The sequence below is a fragment of the Lottia gigantea genome, assembly GCF_000327385.1.
Source record: "Lottia gigantea unplaced genomic scaffold LOTGIsca_85, whole genome shotgun sequence".
NCBI classification, from domain to species: Eukaryota; Metazoa; Mollusca; class Gastropoda; family Lottiidae; genus Lottia; species Lottia gigantea.
Genome location: NW_008710807.1, coordinates 209705 through 229895, shown reverse-complemented (window position 1 = coordinate 229895; position 20191 = coordinate 209705). Strand labels below are relative to the sequence as shown.

The following is a 20191-nucleotide window of genomic DNA, read 5'->3' as shown; positions in this document are numbered from 1 at the left end:
CCCAGAACAAACATCGTGTACAATGGAAGTTTTACTTAGAAATGTACTACCCCCCTCCGGCATCCTCGGCTCTCTACTTGTTTCAACTTGTCTAATCCGAGCACTGTTATTCAGGCCATCGTGATCCTATGTTGAGACACCACCTGAAAATGGGAGGCTTTGAAGGTTGCGTTCTGTCCCAGATTTCAACAGAGAATCAAGCGTCATTATATAGATTACAACTTGTGTATAACGATCACTGTAATATACATTTCTACACCTGACTGGAGTAATGAAGAGCCGATCAACGCCATTCGGTATACATTGAGATAATTTTGTCATTTATATTTCGACTTCCGCAGTCGAGGGTTCTTTACCAAGTACAGCTTGTGGCTCAGGGGGTTCAGTTTATTGTCCTCTCCAAACGATTAGATTTTCATGTCAGTCTTTCAAACCTGGACCTTCAGGTAAGCGAGCCAGTGTCCAACTCACTGAGCCACAGCGACCTCCTTACTCCCCCCTCACCACCCTTTTTTCCGGAAAGCCTTGATCCAAAGGTTGTGACCATAAGAATGTATAGATATGATTGGAATATTAATATTATTGGTTCAAGTGTCTATCTGTGACATTCACGTAATACAAGTTATATATCAAGTGGGGTATTATACACAGTACCAAGTGATATAAACCTAATTCTATCTTCTATCTATAGTCGATTAGCCGATTGTTTTGTCTGAGTACCTCTTGATACTTCTGATAAAATGAGAGAACGTTCTTAAACCAGTCTAATGGTTGGAATAAATGATATTTTACGTATTTTCTCTACACCTTCTTGGGCTAGTGAAAAGGTACAATGTACCAGAACACTTGGTGGTACTTCTCTTTTGGGGAGTCTACTACTATAAATCTTTTACTCTCGATTTTGCCAAATTTTGGACGAGATTTTCGATAAACGGAATTGTCATGCTTACTGGGATTTGTAAATACATTCTATAAGCCATGAGAAACGAATACAAATCCGTCTAATACAGTAAAAGGGTAGGGAGTTCTAAGCTCTACTTTCCGTTACCTAAAATTGACGTCAGGCAGTATGCAATGTAGGGAACTTTATCAGGACATGAGTGTAAATTGAGTTTATCTCTTCAATTTCCAATATTCGGTAAAGACACCTCTAACACTCAATGCAAAAAGTGAGTGTTTAAAACACCATAAGGACAGGGATCGAACCCACAAGTGCCCAATTCCTTGATCCACAAGATCTTCTGCCTTCACTAGAATCAGTGGCGTAGCAAGGATTTCATTGAAGGTGGTTATTGGCAGGGGGGCATCCGAGCATCGCTTCCTTTTAGGATTTTAGAGGGCACTATTCATGGTGGGGTGGATATGGATGATCAGTGGGGGCCTCTCCCTGGAAAGTTTTCTAATCTTAATACACCAGCGACTAGATTGAACACTTCACAATACCTAATTTACGTCAGTTTCTGCAACCCGATGCCATTAAGGTGTATATAAACTGAAATAGAGTACTTCTGGCTAAGATTTGGGTAATTCGTGCGTAAATTACTAGAACTATAGACGTAAGTTGTCGGTGTGTGGGAAATATTTTTGTTATAATACATGTTCTATTTATAAGTAGTAAGATAAATTTAGCACTAGGTTCTTTTTATCCGAGTAGAAATTAAAAAGAGACATAAGTAGAAAATAGAAAGAAAAGAATTAATGAGAGAGATGAATGAAAAGGGTAAAAGAATGAAATAAAAAACAAAACAGAACAGAACAGGGGAGAAAACTGAAGACGACACAAAAGAACAGATGACAGAACTAGAAAGATGATAGAAGAGACAGATGACAGAACATGAGATAACAGATGACAGAGTAGTTAACAGAACGGATGACAGAACAGATAACAGAAAAGATGGCTAAACAGAAAACAGAACAGATGACAGAAAAGTTAATAGATGACAGATCACAGAGAACAAAACAGATAATAGAACAGAAGACAGAACAGATGACAGAACAGCTGATGACAGAAAGATGACAGAGTAAAGCAATTATTAAGATGACCGTAAACGATATACCTATACACTTTAAGATAAGAGATAAAATTCCTCGATGGCGATGAGTATCGCAATGTGTATAGTGAACTAACAAGCTTTTATAAGGTATCAGGGCTATAAACCAAGGGTAACAATAGGGTCGATACGTAATAATATCGACCGATGACGTAATAAAATATAGACGAACACACATCATTATCAGATTTATTGTTATGTCAATGAACTGTTGATTTGCCTCGCCCTAGGGATATTTAGAGGATTTGGAGGCGAAAGGGTTATAAAACGGAGGGGGGTGGCGGTACTGGTGTCAGAAATATCCCTCCTCAAAGATCTACCCCCTAAGTTCGGAATATCCAGTGAGTTATTTGATGAAAGGGTTGTACAGTGTATTACCTCCTGCACAGTACCCCCCAAGACCGAGGGTACCCCAAGTAAGTTGCGCAATGAAACACCTGATAAGGGACTTGGGGTCCCCCCCCACTTTCCAATAATAAATCCAAAGGATATTTAGACACTTGACTGACAAAGTAGCCTACCTCACAAATTGGAGTATGCAAGATTCTAATGTATAATTTTTGTCGGACAACAAAGCCCCGTTCTTCCTCCCGATTCACACTTTTGTCTGAAGTTTATTAAACATAGTAGCGTAGGGGATATGGTCATTTTGGGGTCCAGTGTATCAAGTGCATTGATTAAGACATTTGAGAAATTCATCCCATATTGTGTAGCAAGAATATAGGTGGGGAGGGGGGGGGGGGGCATTCAATATGTGTGTTTTAGCAACAGTTATGTCACTAATCATCATTGATTGCTGTGAACAGACAGATAATTTATTTTCTACTGTTTACGATCCCTGGGTTATCCTTATCCGTCGTTAATCCAAATCGCCGTAATCCCACGTCACAGATGTGTCGTAATCCTTGGATAAGCTGCTTCGTTAATTCTTATTCAAACAAAAGATATCAGTAAACGAAACAGTGTCAACTAAGACACTTGTTGACGTGCAGCGAATAATTTCACGACTTGAAAAGAATCATGTTCCGACAGATCTGTCAATTAAGGTCTCCTCGTGTTTCTTGACGATCCGCCTCTAATGGGTTTTAATTTACGATGGTTTTAATTAGTCTTTGAAGTCATTGTTTTCTGTAAGACGTTTCAAACACCTTGGTTACCTGCACTATAATCAATTGATACACATCTGTATAACATTTATTTGATCTTTTTACCGCTATTGATGTTATATAATTTTCTATTGTTTTAATTATAAGAATGGGAAATGCACCTGTATTTGTCCAATTTCGCCCCCCCCCCCCTAAAAAAAACTCCAAAACTAAACAAACTGATGCTATTTTGATAATAACATCACAATGGACAATGGACATTTTTTCCATGTTGCATGGGAGTAGCTTCTATTGAGATATGGTTTCATATTTTTGACGGAACCCAGACAACGTTCCATATTTCAAAAATGTCTAATCTATGAAATTAAACGAAACTTCGGCTAAGTGTCGGAGGGGCAAGAACTCAATGATAAATTTGAAACTGGGGGTTGGGAAGCAAAGTCGGACAACTCCCACCCCTACCCCAAATCTAGCATAATATTTGGAAAACCGAAGATATATTATTTTATAAAAGTAGAAAAAAATGTACGCCTAAATTTATTATGGCATGTCCGCCTTTCGCTAGTTCCTCTACCATTTATTTTTCAACATTCTCAGAGGCCGATATCAAAATAGCTTTTCTATATCTGTCTTAATGATGTCGAACACAATTTTAGGTTTTAGCAGGTCTATTATTGTTTTCGTTGTGAACAACATCGTAAGAGGAAATGATATAGAGTTTTACGTCACCGGGCTTTTTTTTTTTGCATTTCAGCTCATGAACGCATCTTTCATGCGTAATGCTAAGATAAAAGATGAGAAGACTTTTCGATGCCACGACCTATATTTTCGAGGGATGGTCCGAGCGTCCCCCTACCATAGATTTTCCCAATAGAACGCCACCCTCCCACCTCATACCATATTCCAACCAGAGCGAACCCACCCTACCATAGATATTCCAACCAGAGCGCGCCCCCACCCTACCATAGATATTCCCATCAGAACGATCCCCCTCCCTACCATAGAAATTCCCACCAGAACGCCCCCCTTCCACCCTGCCATAGATATTGCAACCAGAACTTCCCCCACCCTCATACCATAGACATTCCCACCAGAGCACCCCCGCCCCCCCATATCATTGATATTCCAACCAGAGCGTCCCCCCTCCCTCATACCATTGATATTTCAACCAGAGCGCCCTCCCCCTACCTGCCATTGATATACCAAAAAGACCCCCCCCCCCCCTTCCCATCCTCATACAATAGATATTCCAAGCAGAGAGTTCCCCCCCCCCCCCCTACCATTGATATTCCTACCAGACCGTCCCCTGTTCCAAGGGCTAAATAAGTAATCTTTATTTCTTACAAGTTGAAGTCATTGCGAAAGACAATAACTTGAACTAATGAGGCCTGACATGGTAAGAAATAATGGCTCAAGTATTTTGAAACTATTGCGCAATATGCCTCAGATTTGAACTAAGTTTGTGACATTGGCACATTTATTTCGCAATTCATGTTTTGGTTACAAAATTTCCATGTTATTCATAGCCACGATAGGGACCCCGAAAGCATCGATATGAATTCAATATTTGTCTTTGTAGAAACTTATTATTTCCTAAATTGGCGATGTTGTTATTTGCCCGAGAAAGAAATTTTGATAAGTTCTAATAAGTTACAAATCTAAATCTGAAATATGCCTTACGGCTGACATACAATGAAGGACAATATACAATGACAAAGTCCATTGAAATGTCAAAATAATGAATCGTCGAAACTCAGATCGATCCTTCTATCAATAACCCCGTGTCCTAATCAAAAATATCATAACTTCCATTGTAATAGTGTATGATTTTCATAATATTTGACGATGAAGGGTTATGTCATCGGTATCTAGTGGTACAATAGGGTAGTTAGTGAACCGTGGCGAGTAATCGTCACTTCCTGTCACCTCTATCGTCTTATAAATACCCCCAAATCTCCATTTTCAACACCACAGCCAACCCGGTGGTCGGCAAAGCAACATCCTCCATTTTGACTGCTCATACAGTCACGTGATAGCGGTGTACAAATCGATATAAAATAAATTCAGAAATTTGGAATTTTATTGTGTAAAGTGTCCTGCTTGGAGAAAGGATCACTGACCAATTTTAAAAAGGTGAAAATTTGGACATTTTTGGGAAATTGTGAGGAAATTTCCCTAGTGACGTCATTTGATTGACAGGTCTAGTACGCTAATTTTACGTCAAACTTTCTCAAACTACCGCCCCAGTCTACGATGGCGTCGAAGAAGGTGAAGTCGGGCGAACAGGTAAGCTAAATTTTACGTTAATTTCTTGAATAATGGCTTGGATTTTATGGTGTACTGATGATTTAAAGTTTAGTTCATGATCCTGCCGGCTTGTATTTGGATTTCATGGTGAAACATAGCTGAAATATTGACTTCATAATGTGAAGCAGCCAAAGATGGCGTGCCCTGACAAGAAAACGCGAGGATTACCGGTGACTTCTGCATGATTCATTATGTTCAAGTACTGTATGATATATGCAATTTCTTATCAGATAATGTACTATTCATAAAAATCAACCTTTCAACTTCGATCTTATGGCTTTAAAAGTGTAAAATACGCTGTTAATTTTGTGTAGCGGATATTACAAATGGGTGCAATCGAGGCTGCCTGGTTCAACTAATAGTCATGAATATGTATTAGTGATTTAGAGGACTTTTAGGTTATTCGATTGAAATGCAATTTACACCATTATTACCACGAAAATCTTTGGTTTTTGTGGATAATTTTGAATATTTTATCAGATTGTTCCTATAAATCGTAAAATGAATCCTGTAAAACCTTTAGAAACGGCAAATTTTAGTGTGTAATTATATAACATTAGGCTGATCCATTATGCTATGGCATGGCATTGACAGTTCATTGAACCTAACCAGTTGATGAATCTTTTTTCATTAACAATGGCCTCGATGGCATTTAAATGTAGCTCCTATCATTCTTTCAGTTTTGGCAGATTGATAAAGCTGTGAAATAGGGTGTGACGAGGCCATTGTCCACCGAATTTTGGCCACTTAAGACAAGTAGCTTGTTATGTCTATCTCTGACCTATATTTTGTAATGGAGAAAATTATGGCTAGCTGTTTGCTTATCAATTTTTCATCTGATAGTAATAGTTTAGGAATGTGGGCAATGAAAACTGTTATATTCTCCTAGCCATGACTTATATAGGTCTAAATTTTAATGCTAACTCTCAAAGAATGTTTTTAACTGGACAAAATTATTCTCAATTATTGCATTCAATTATTTCTATCATTAAGCCTAATGAATTTTAGATGTATTGCCTAATCATAGAAAATTTTCAAAATTTCAGAGACTAGTTTTAGAATTGTAATAGATTTGAAATTTATGGTTTTCTTTTACGTTCTTGACAAAGCTAATTTGAAATTTTCTCACATTTGTCACAAAAACACGGATTTGTAGGTGAAATGTTGAAATCAGCTGACTGATATTTGTACAACAAAAACTATTCTAAATGAAAGGACATGACAAAATTTATTTAACCCACTCTCTAAAATTTAACACTTGGGTCAAATTGCAAATCATTTAACAAATGTTAAAGAAAGCCTTTGATGTAGAAATAGGTCAAAAATTATGTTTTTGAAGATAACTGCACTACATCGCTGAAGTTTACAGTCTTGGAAATTAAACACTTGGGTTCAAATTGTAAGATAATTTTTAAAAAAGGAAAATTTATAGAATCTTTAGAATACAAGAAATAGGTTAAAACTAAGTAAAAGTTCTTGATGACTGCACTAGTAGTTGAAGTTAACAGGTGAAAATTGGTGACCGTCACCCTTGAGTAACTTGATAAAGGTCACCTTCACAAAAGTCTTTACCCTGAGGCCTGGAGGCAATACTTAAAGATACCTTACAATGTTTTATCACTGGTAAATTACCACATATTACCTAATAATATCTACAGATAAGCTTGACTTATATCATTGTGGTGTTACATAACTATTGTAAGATGTGACATAACAGTTAGCCTATTGTCAGAGTGGCTGCAGGGGGTCTTTTTTCTTCCTTAATGAAAACATGCTAGACTTGTCATTGTCAAATGTCCTCTTTAAAATTAAGAGTATTTATTACTCTTCAACATGTCAATTTTACTGATTAATTACCTCTATTGTTTTATGGCTCTCCTTTGTTTTATATACTCAATCCATGTTTTTGACACATGTGCCCATTAATTAAAATAAGTCCTGTGAACTACAGGCTAAGTCAGATCTCAAAACAGTTCAAAATATGAAAATTAAACTAAAAAAATACCAGAAGGTGTTGCCTAGTATCATCAGCTCAAATTCACCCAAAGACATTTGATATTTAACTGTGCACATTTGTCAAAATTGTAGGTCAAATTTAAGTAGAAAGGGAAGTCTTCGAATGGAATACTTGTTTTCAGGGTTGAAATTAAACTGTATTACAGTTTGCGATTCAAAATGACCTCTGTTGTGATCCAACATTTACTTTGATTAGCTAAATTAAAATTAATCACAATGAATCAAATCAAATTATATATTTGAAAGTTTATTAGTGGAAAAATTGTTACAGAGTTTTTAAGAAACACGAATTAAAATTTAACCCAAAACTAAAATTGGGTGTGAGGAAGTGCTAATGAAATTTTTCAATCTAAATTGAACCTGCTGTTTGTACAGATAATTTCAAAGAGTAAAACTCCAGAATAATCTGTTATTTACAATTTAAAAACATTAATTTAGTAAAAAAAACAGCACTGTTGAAGAAATAGACAGTTTAAATGCAATTTTAACAATATGTTGACTATTTCTGGCTATTTTTCAAAAAATGTACTTGAAGCAGCTTTTTACATAATAACAATGCTAATAGCTTGATTGTTTTTATGGAATAAACTCGTCAGAACATTGATCAAGTTCAAATTCATAAATTAATCACCATTAGTCTAGATTACCCAGTGCATACCCTTGTAAGTGAATAGGTACACAAAATAATTACCATTATCAGATACGTAGGGTTCAATCTTTCGTTAAAATGTACAAAATGTTCAAAAGAATTTATTTGCATCCTGTTCAATCTTGGAAGGGAGTTGCCTGTAATTTTAACATTTAGACAACATCCTGATTCAGCTTTTAAAAATTCTTTGTTAAAATTTGAATCTGAATTAATGATTTCTTATATTCCAGTACAAAATGAATGCAAATATTTCAATATACTGTTAGACTTAAAAGCTAAAAAAAATGACTGAAAAAACCAGAAAAACAAGTAGTATAGTTTGACCTTTTGAAGGTCATTAAGTATTGACTGCTATTATTGCAATATAGTGTAATTTGTTGGTAGAATGATAGAGTTATAATACTAGAAGAAAGTTACTATATAGAATGACTAATTACTAAGGACTTAATGTCAGTAGTGACTAGACAGTCTTCTTGTCATCAAAACAAACCTAGAAGCTAGAACAATATGGCTTGTATAGCCTGATGACAGAAGAAAATGTCAACATGTTATTTTATAATGGAATTCTCTTTCTTCTTTCTTATTACAATGGACATCTCATCTGGCAGTTGTCATTATAGCTCCATTTTAGCTCATTTGCCTGCTTTTTTTTTTCATTTTCCATTAAGTAAATACATTGATAATAAAGATTAGTAAAGAGAACAATACTCTTACTTATTACAACAATGAATTTTGCAAATTTAACTTTAAGTGAATCGTGTTCAGACTGGTTACTGACTTAAAGTTCCTGTATTTCCATTGAAATTTTTCTGATATTTTAATGAAAAATTTGACAATAACCTGTCTTTGAAAAATAATTTCCTAATGTACCTAATGTTTAAATGCATGTTCCAATTTGGCAACGGCCAACAATCATAATACAAATCCTGACTGCCTGATATCTTCAGAACATCGTTACTTATGCATACATGTTGTTTTTTTTTTTTTTTACAGCCCAGAGCTGAAAGCTACAGATATGCCGTCACACCAAGCACTGATGACAAGAAAAAGAAGAAAAAAAAAGGAAAGGAAGATTTGGATGAACTCAAACAAGAGTTGACTATGGATGAACACAAATTACCCATAGAGGAATTATATGAAAGACTTACTACCGACCCTAATATGGTAAGAAAAATTCTGATGCCTGTGCCAGTGCTTTCGAGAGTCGGCTGGGTGTCGACTCTAAACCCCTAATACCTGTTGTGGTATGTGTATCTGTGAATATCTTTAAGGATTTCTGATTGAAACAGACGTCTAGATACCAAACTATTTAAATTGGAATTAGGTCAGTCTGGAAGAGATTCCAATGATTTTCTACGGAGTATTCAATCCCTTCACAGAGTTTATTGATATCTTTTTCTCTCCAACTCAATGAAATGTAATGTCAAGAGGATAATTTTTATTTACTCAGTGGAATTTAGGTTTTTTATCTTTTTTCTTCAATATTTGTCTTCTCAATTTCTGTTTTCATCGCCTTTTGGTCCATTTTGGGTTAAGGCATAATTTTATTGGTCACTAAAAGAAACAAAACGACCCTTGAACTTTGGTACATTGCTTTAGGGACTTGACAATTTGTCAATTTTAGAGGACCCACATACCTAACCAACCTTACATTGCCATTTTTGACAAATTGTCACTTTTGGAGAGTCCACATGTTAGTCTGAAAGAAACAAGATGGTGATATAAAGCTATAAGTTTATGATAGGTCTATTTTTATTCATTGTCATACACTTCAACTAATCTCTTACAATCTTGATCATTTGTATACGCTTGCAATTCCCCTCATGAATAATTCATGAGCCAATTCATAGCTGATAAACATGATTGTGTTAAGACTTTGCTTGCAAACATTGCCTTTTTTATTGGCTAAATATATATATTTCATAATGGCGTATACAGCTCATTATTCGAATTCAAGTGAGTTCAAAAACTGGAAACAAATATTCAATTCATGCTCTTTGCAAGTTTTTTCACATCTAAAACTTCTTTACTTTCTCTGCATAAGAAAACATTTGAATATTCAAGTTCATAATCTCATATGCGGCAAATTTTTGAAAAAATGACTTCATTTTATGCCCCAGACACCAAGTTTTGTTGAAGTTGAAGTTTCACTTTTGATACACCTGATATAAACTTTGACCTTGATATCGAGCGAAGGTCGCGGTCTAGATTGACTGTTGCACCATATTGTATGCTGTAATAGTACATTAATTGTTAATAGACCACATCAATTAATCATAGTTAATGTTAATTTAAGATTCACACCTGTCTCTGAAATATATATTGCAGTCTATGACTCACTGTGACTCTAGGAAATGGCATGGTCACAATATATAGGCATAGAGTTCTGCATAGTCTCTATGCCTGTTTAAGAGCATTCATTTCATATGTCCAGCATTTTCATATTTTTAGCATAATCTCTTCCTGAGCAGTATCTCCAACTATGTCAACAGGGAAATTATACTCTAGCTTAATTAACAAATCAACACAAATTTACTAATTAGATTTTGGTGGTCTCTATTAGTATTTTACACATGATGTTAGATTAGTGTAAGATTAGTATGTGTAGTGACACAAGTGCGTGCATTGCATGCTTCTTATTCTAAATGTTGTTTACAGCACTTGAAATATTTTGACATTTGTCATCCAAATTCTTTTACACAATGCTTGATACTCCATTCTGGCTTCCTATCTTGAGCTTTCTTATTGAATATTGTCTCTGTGACAATTGGCAGCCATGATGAACTGTGTTCTCAAGACTTCCATGGTTCTGAGATCTTCCAATGAAGAATCTACACACAATTCTGAGCTCAATTCATCAATGCATGATACTTACCAGTGTAATGAACGATATTGAATGGTTTTTTTTTTTATTTGTAGAAATTTAACCTTCAAACTCGTAAAAAACGATTTGGAAATGTCAGTATTCAAATTGTATTACAAATGTTAGCTTACATTTTAACAAACTTGTGTTACAAACATTTAATCTTATCTTATACCGGGTACCTAAATTTTAGCTCACAAAGTTTTTATTCGAGCATGACAGCAACTCTCCAACATCCTATATAGCCCGTTTTGGTGCTGATGCACCTTCATGCATTTCCAACATTCAAAAATTCAATTGAGAACATGCAAATGTTTTGCATTAGTTGTTCAAATATTCGTTATTCTTGAGCAACTTTATACAAAACATTCACAAACTTTGCCCTTGACTTATCAACAAGCCAACCTTTTTCTTTTGTTAAATTTTATTACAAAAGACGCTCTGAATAAAGTATGTTAGTATATGACCTAGTTTTACTAGTAATAATAGTAAAATACAAGTGCTTGTTCAAATATTGATTCAGTACGCTTTACCGGTTTTTAGTTCAGGTTTAATCTATTATATTGGACATCATATTAGCCAAGACCATTGGCGTTTAAAATCATATCAATATGTTGCTAAAGTTTTATGAAATTTTCAAAATTATCTGAAAAATAAAAATGCTCACGATTTGCTTGGTGGTATAAAAAGTAAAAATATTTCAAGATGTTATGAAAGCAGTTGTCAATTTTAAATTTGACTGTAAAAAAAGTATATTGTCATTCAGGAGAGGTTTATAACAAGTACATAAGAAGAGATAAGAAACAGATATAAATGAATAAATAACAGTGTATAGTTTGTCAGTCAACGTGTCCTTAAAGGCAAGGTCACCTCTACTTTCAAACCTGTTCACTTACTTTTACACTCACCTTCACTTTATTCTTCATCTTTCATACACACTTGAAACTTATGGAAATTTCCATCACATTTCAGTGATCTGAGTATAGAATAAATTGTAAAATATGCCCTGATCAATTAAAAATTTGAGTCTTTACTAATTAGTTGCCATCATTTTGAAATATTAAGTACATATATAAATATGAAAATTGCATCATCTTGAAATATTAAGTAAAAAGTTGCCATTAAGATAATAAATAAATTGTGTTTTAAAATGATGACCGAAGGCGTACTATCTACTGTTAATATATTAATGTAAAACAAATAAATGAAACTGTGAGTTTATAATGTGATCTAGAATTATTGATTAATTTCTAGTTTATATAGTAATTCTATTTTTCTCGTCCCATGATGGTATTTAATTATTACTTAGGTCAGATTTACATCGTTAAATCATAATGACTTCTATAATCTATATTTTGCACGCGCAGAAATTATTTAATCAAAGTTTTTTAAAATTATTTAGGTCATTTACTATTCAATATATCGTTAAAAATATAACGAGTTCCATTTTCTGAAAATGATCGTTTAAAATGATAATTTAACCAACGTTGTTATAAAATTATGTATGTAGGTCAGATTTGTTAATGTTTACATCATTTAGAATAAGAAATATTAAAACAGAACCTGAAACATGTTGTTCACCATGTATAATAATTTATTTTCTGAATGTGTTCAATACATGATATTAATATTGCTAGACAGTTTTATGTGTTAAGATTAATAAGGTCAACTGTTTCATCTGAAAAAATCTTTTGAAGTGAAATTGACATTTTTTTTTTCGCAGACATCAAACGATAGATACAGTTAACATAAAGATACTTGTTGAGATCATATGATATTTATTTATTTCTTTACATTCTTGTAATTTAATATCAAGAGTTACTCCCCCTTCTATCAATACCTTGGTCCGAGTGCTGTTTTCGTCTGGCCCAGTTCTTCTGGCTTTATTATTGATAATTTTCCCAGATAGCTCTATTGATGATGCTCTAATTCGATAGGATATTGTAATTATGCAAAAATCGTAGAATTTTACATTAAATGTATTAAAATTGATGAATTCTCCATTTCAGGGTTTAACAGTAGAAAGAGCACGAGAAATTTTATTACGTGATGGACCAAATTGTTTAACTCCTCCCAAAACTACCCCAGAATGGGTGAAATTTTGCAAACAATTATTTGGTGGTTTTTCCTTACTACTGTGGATAGGGGCCATATTGTGTTTTATTGCCTACTCCATCCAAGCTAGTGCTCTAGAATACCCTCCTGGAGATAATGTAAGTTTATACTTTTCCGTTTTTCAAATCAATTCTGATGGTAAGTTTCATGAATACTGGTTTTTATTTAAAAATTAAATAATCATTCATATTCTGAGTTCCTCTTAGTGTGTTTTGGTTTAGATAGAAATGATTATTGATTATTAGACTGTTGCCATTGGGACTGGATATTAATTCTATTTCCTCTCTTTTCCAGTTATATTTAGGTATTGTACTTGCGGCTGTTGTAATTGTGACTGGATGTTTCTCTTATTATCAAGAAGCTAAAAGCTCAAGGATTATGGACTCCTTTAAAAATATGGTTCCACAAGTAAGTATTTTCTCCTCCCTGAAATTTCCAAAACTACAAAAATTTGAAAAAAATAACAGATTTTACAAGGATAAACAACTCCAGTGCCTTTATGCAAAGTTAAATGCCTCTCCATTTGTCAGATTAAATTCCTTCATTTTAATTAAAACTTAAAATCCAAAGTGCCTCCCACCTTATTTTTACTTAATTATCTCCCTTGTTTTCCAGTATGCTGTCTGTATACGTAGTGGTGATAAACTGAATTTGAAAGCTGAAGAATTGGTAGTCGGTGATGTTATTGATATTAAATTTGGTGATCGAGTTCCTGGTGACATCCGTGTCATCTCGGCTCACGGTTTCAAAGTTGATAACTCCTCCCTTACTGGTGAATCTGAACCTCAAACTCGAACCGCTGAATTCACTCACGAAAATCCCCTGGAAACTAGAAATTTGGCTTTCTTCTCTACCAATGCTGTTGAAGGTATGTATTGTAGAGTTAACCCTTGGCACTTGATAAAGAAGACTACAGAGAAATTGAATGAAAATTATCACCAGATTCATCTATGATGCTGAAGCTTTCCATCCAATTATTTTCTGACCATTTTCAAACTTTCTTACAGGTACTTGCCGAGGTGTTGTCGTCAAAACTGGAGATAAAACTGTCATGGGTCGTATTGCTAACTTGGCTTCAGGTCTTGAAGTTGGAGAGACACCCATTGCTAAGGAAATCGCTCATTTCATCCATTTGATTACTGGTGTTGCCGTTTTCTTGGGAGTGACCTTCTTCATCATCGCTTTCATCTTGGGTTATTACTGGTTGGATGCTGTAATCTTCTTGATTGGTATCATTGTTGCTAACGTCCCTGAAGGTCTCTTGGCTACTGTCACTGTCTGTTTGACCCTTACTGCTAAACGTATGGCAAGGAAGAATTGTTTAGTCAAGAACTTGGAAGCTGTAGAAACTCTTGGATCCACTTCTACCATCTGTTCTGATAAAACTGGTACCCTCACCCAAAACAGAATGACAGTCGCTCACATGTGGTTCGATGGTCATATTCTTGAAGCTGATACCACTGATGATCAATCTAGTAAGTATTTTCTAGTAGTAAATTATGAGTTACTGCCCTTGTTTCCAAATTTTCTGATGATCAATTTTAAGCATTTCTTCGCCTGCAAATATAGCATCAAAAACAGTTTTTCAAAGCTTTGATAGATATTCCTCTAACTTTTATTTCGAACAGCATGAGAGTTGTCTTTTCCTACCATCAAGAGTTATTGCCCTTGGCCCTCAAGAGTATTGACATCATTCAAGCTCCAGATGATAATGTATTGTCCTATTTTTTCAGATGCTGCCTACAGCCGAAATGACCCCACCTGGAATGCCCTTGCACGTATTGCTATGTTGTGTAACAGAGCTGAATTTAAAACTGGTCAAGAAAGCGTTCCTATCTTGAAGAAGTAAGTGTTGCATCTTCTGATTTAGTGTGCTTTTGCTTATTATATGCAATTGGATTTGAAAATTGACTGTCAACAGCATTTGCATTTACCAAGTCATATTTTGAAATACACTACGCTTTGCCAATGTTTTATTCAAAGCATGTCGGTAGCTTACAATGAAGATGTGATAAATTCCCAAAATATAACCAATGTATTTTCTTCCTTTCAGAGAATGTAATGGAGATGCCTCAGAATCTGCTTTATTGAAATGTGTCGAGCTTTCCATTGGTAATGTCACTGAATACAGACGTAGAAACAAGAAAATCTGTGAAATTCCTTTCAACTCCACCAACAAATACCAATTATCTATCCATGAAACTGAAGATCCCAATGACCCTCGTATGATTCTTGTCATGAAAGGTGCACCTGAGAGAATTATGGATCGTTGTTCAACTGTCTTGTTGAATGGTAAAGAAACTCCATTAGATGATAACTTCAGAGAGGCTTTCAATGCTGCTTATTTGGAACTTGGTGGTCTTGGAGAACGTGTACTTGGTATGTATGATATCTTTATACTAAACTTATATCTCAACTCACACTTCAGTTCTCAAATTTAAGCAATTTAATTAATTCTGCAGAAATATATTGTGTTTCTATAAGATGACAATACTTCCAACATTGGATAATGGTCTTAAGGATAACCCAATGTTCATGAATTCCTTACAATTCTTTTCTTTCCTTCCAGGATTCTGTGACTATGTGCTGCCCAATGAACAATACCCACCAGGATATGAATTTGACCCTGAAGGTCCCAACTTCCCCATCACTGGCCTCCGATTCGTTGGTTTAATGTCTATGATTGATCCACCTCGTGCTGCTGTCCCTGATGCCGTAGGAAAATGCCGAAGTGCTGGTATTAAAGTTATCATGGTTACTGGTGATCATCCAATCACAGCCAAGGCTATCGCTAAGGGTGTCGGAATTATCTCAGAGGGAAGCAAAACTGTTGAAGATGTTGCCTCAGAACGTGGTATCCCAGTCGAAGAAGTTGACCCAAGGTACGTTGATATTTCAAATTTGAATTTTAAATTTCAAGATTGACTTACATGGATCGAATTTGTCTTAACCATTGTTTATGATATTCCAAAATTAACTTGGACTCTCTAAAAAGGATTACCAAGTATCAAAACTCAAAAAGGATGCCCAGTTATCAACTCTCCATAAAGGATACACAGTTGACAAACCTTATAACACATTACAATATCTATTTCAGAGATGCTAAAGCTGCTGTTATCCACGGTCAAGATTTGAGAGACATGACCCCAGCCCAAATTGACGAAATTTTGAGAAACCACAATGAAATCGTATTTGCCAGAACTTCACCCCAACAGAAATTGATTATTGTAGAAGGTTGTCAGAGACAAGGAGCTATTGTTGCTGTCACTGGAGATGGTGTCAATGATTCCCCTGCCCTAAAGAAAGCTGATATTGGTGTTGCTATGGGTATCTCTGGTTCTGACGTCAGTAAACAAGCCGCTGACATGATCTTGTTGGATGATAACTTCGCTTCTATCGTCACTGGTGTTGAAGAAGGTGAGCTTTGAGTCTTTGGATTCGAAAGGATGCTTTGCTTATTACTTGGTGATAGGGCGACACTGGGAAGCACTGACTGTATTATTTAGCTGAACGATCTTGTTGAATTCCTGTTTTTCTGTTTGATTTGACTGTTTTAAAGTGTCTATAAAAATGTAACTTAAAAATTTTTGCTTCTCTCTTCCAGGTCGATTGATTTTTGACAACTTGAAGAAATCTATTGCCTACACTTTGACCTCCAACATTCCTGAAATTTCACCTTTCTTGTTCTTCATCTTATTGGATATTCCACTTCCATTGGGTACCATCACTATCTTGTGTATTGATTTGGGAACTGACATGGTACCAGCTATCTCTCTCGCTTATGAACAGGCTGAAAACGACATTATGAAACGTCAACCTCGTGATCCCCTTAATGATAAACTTGTCAACGAAAGGTATGTTTCCAAGTTTGTTTACGCTTTGAAATTCTAGTTTTTAGCTGAAAATAACATTTCAAAAGTTTTAAATGAAATAACATAAACAGAATCATAGAATTTGCACATTTCAACAAAAAGTTATACCTTAGTATGTCTGATGCCTTGGCCAGTGCTTCTGTGAGTTCTAATACATCCCTTTGTCTTTTAGATTGATCTCTATGGCTTATGGACAAATTGGTATGATCCAAGCCTCAGCTGGTTTCTTCGTGTATTTCGTTATTCATGGTGAAAATGGATTCTGGATTAGCCGATTAATGGGTATCCGTGAAGCATGGGATTCTCGTGGTATTAATGATTTGGAAGATTCTTACGGACAAGAATGGGTAAGTGATTCTCTATTATTGGGCTTAACCCTGCTTTACTTTACTATGTACAATGGCTATCTTTTGCAATTATTAGCTGACTGTAACACTCAAACCTTCTTACATTTTCCTAATAAATACTTGTTTCCAATTCTGTATTCAATGTGCTTATAAAATCTTGCCTTCTATTTCAGACGTATCATCAACGTAAAGTTTTGGAATACACCACCCATACCGCTTTCTTTGTCTCTATTGTCATTGTACAATGGGCTGATCTGATCATCTGCAAAACAAGGAGATTATCTCTATTCCAACAGGGAATGAAGTAAGTTTTAGCTTTAATTGTACATGAACATCATGCTGAAAATTGGTATTTAGTAGAGTGGCATATAGTGTTATATGCTTAGGATCAAATATGATACTGATTTGCAATGTGGAAAATGACAAGTTGACAATGTTAGATACAAAGTGACATGAGGTGTAAATGGTCGAATACACTATTAACTGTGTGAACTCTCTGAAATAGAGGCTTCCACTATCAGACCTTGAACTCCACTCAATTTGCAAGGGTGCACTAAAAAACCAAACTAATTTTTATTTTTTATGTTTTCAGGAATCATCGATTGACTTTCGGTATTTTCTTTGAAACAGCTCTAGCTATCTTCCTGACTTATTGTCCTGGTTTAGATCAGGGTCTTCGTATGCAACATTTAAGGTATGTTCACCTCTAGTCTTCAGATCTTCTCAATGACTCCATTACATACAGGCCACACTTTGCCATTTTCTCTTCAAATTTTTACCTCAAACTTTTCACTTTCTATTTCTATATATCTTTTCACTTTCTATTTCTATATATCTTTTCACTTTCTATTTCTATATATCTTTTCTATTTCTATATGTCTTTTCTATTTCTATATATCTTTTCACTTTCTATATATCTTTTCACTTTCTATTTCTATATATCTTTTCTATTTCTATATATCTTTTCACTTTCTATTTCTATATATCTTTTCTATTTCTATATATCTTTTCACTTTCTATTTCTATATATCTTTTCTATTTCTATATATCTTTTCACTTTCTATTTCTATATATCTTTTCACTTTCTATTTCTATATATCTTTTCACTTTCAATTTCTATATATCTTTTCGATACATGGCATAATCTCAAAGAAAATCAATCGTCATTTTTAACTTTCAAATGTGGATAATTCTATCAAATTTCAATTCAATTCTCTTTCTCTCAATAGTCCTTATTACATATTCTGTTAAATACTTACATGAATTCCAAAACTTCAATTCCATTTTTCTTGTATTTTCAGATTTACTTGGTGGTTACCAGCTCTACCCTTCAGTTTAGCTATCTTCGTGTATGATGAATGCCGCAAATATATCTTACGAAGACGTCCAGGTGGCTTTGTCGAGAGAGAAACCTATTATTAAACGTCATGTTTTGTTAATATATTTTAGAGATAAGACTTATGAAATTTTTATTACCGTGGGGGGTGGGGCAAATACTATTATAGGATGGATACAAGGGAGATTATCCATTGTAAAATTAAGGTGATACCTATACTCAGGAGCACAGCAAACTGATTCTTATACTTAGGTCAATATTCTATATGTATTATTGCATTTAACTTACATAATATCAAATATTAAGAATTTGGATGCCAAAAAATGGTCATATCTAAAGAATAATGAAATGTATATCAAAAAAAGATGTAAATTTTTAATTGTTAATTTTATGTACACAAATTTCTTGCAATCATACGGTATGACATATTAGAATGAGAATGAGGCATCAAAAATGCCAGTGTTTACTTGGCATGGGTGACGTCAATTGCATCTAGGATGTCGGTGTCAATTGCCTCAGTGACTTCACACGGCATGAGTGATAGTCAATTCCAGATTGTGTCAGTGACATCACATGGCATCTATTATACCCTTGGCATCAGTGACATTGCATGGCATCTTTGCAATGTTAATTTCATATGTCACATGGCACTTGGCATGAGTGACTGATGGCTCTAACACTGATAATAATATATTTGTAAATTCTATGTGATGTATCGGTCAGCTGTTTTCTGTGTCAAACTGAAATTTTGTAGAATTTTTTGTTAATAAGAAAAGATCTGTTAAAATGAATTTATATGTTAGGTTATAGAGGTTGTATGACATGAGACCATCGCTTCGTCATAGTGACAGTTGTCAATGTGTAGCGTCACTTTCTGCTTCTCGCTATTTAGAATTTTTAGTGATTTTTAAAATGTGAATAGACTCCCTTAAATAAAATACATTGTTTATAATTTTCATTGTGATTTTTAGCCTCTTTCTGCGTATTTTTATTTTTTTTTAAGTTGAATTCGTCAGTATTTGTTTGTGACTCTTCGCAAATGAGATTGTGGTAGATTGTATGAATGGAGTTGTCACATCATTTCATTATTATTTTTTTTCTCGTCAGTTTTTTTCCCATCATTCAACATTCCGTCATGGTGAATTTAGTAACGTGTATCTAATGAAAGTGAAAATTTGCGTTGGTCAGAAATGTGGAACAAGGGAACAAATGTTTCATGAAATAACATCATATAATTCAATCAAATTAATGTCATGCGATGAAAATTTGAAATTTTTCCGATTTCTTATTGGGATTTCGGAAAATTTTCCAAATTTCCTCTCTTGCATTAATCTTGGCTTGGCCAGTGTTTTCTGCAAAATTTATCTAGTAGATAGCAATAGTAAAATATCGACCAGCTTTTGTAGAAATTGTCGTACTTTAACCGCGATTTAGTGGAATGCATGGTACTTGCTATGATGGGTTAGTGACTTAACTTTTTCTTGGCATATTCGTCAACTAGGATCAGTCCAGAAAGCAGACAAACCAGC

The 20191-nt window shown here is 34.6% G+C and overlaps 1 protein-coding gene across 1 annotated transcript; it reads left to right on the top strand.

Moving 5' to 3' along the window:
- Positions 1-4550: 4550 nt before the first annotated feature.
- LOTGIDRAFT_169374 (hypothetical protein) lies at positions 4551-18748 on the top strand (the record flags this gene model as incomplete). Its single annotated transcript, XM_009067690.1, has 15 exons — positions 4551-4553; positions 9123-9293; positions 13002-13205; positions 13402-13515; positions 13723-13975; positions 14115-14582; positions 14841-14952; positions 15161-15486; positions 15677-15989; positions 16205-16524; positions 16712-16961; positions 17152-17326; positions 17500-17630; positions 17919-18020; positions 18628-18748. 15 exons carry the CDS (start codon positions 4551-4553, stop codon positions 18746-18748), a joined length of 3063 nt encoding a protein of 1020 aa, XP_009065938.1.
- Between the last annotated feature and the right edge of the window lie 1443 nt (positions 18749-20191).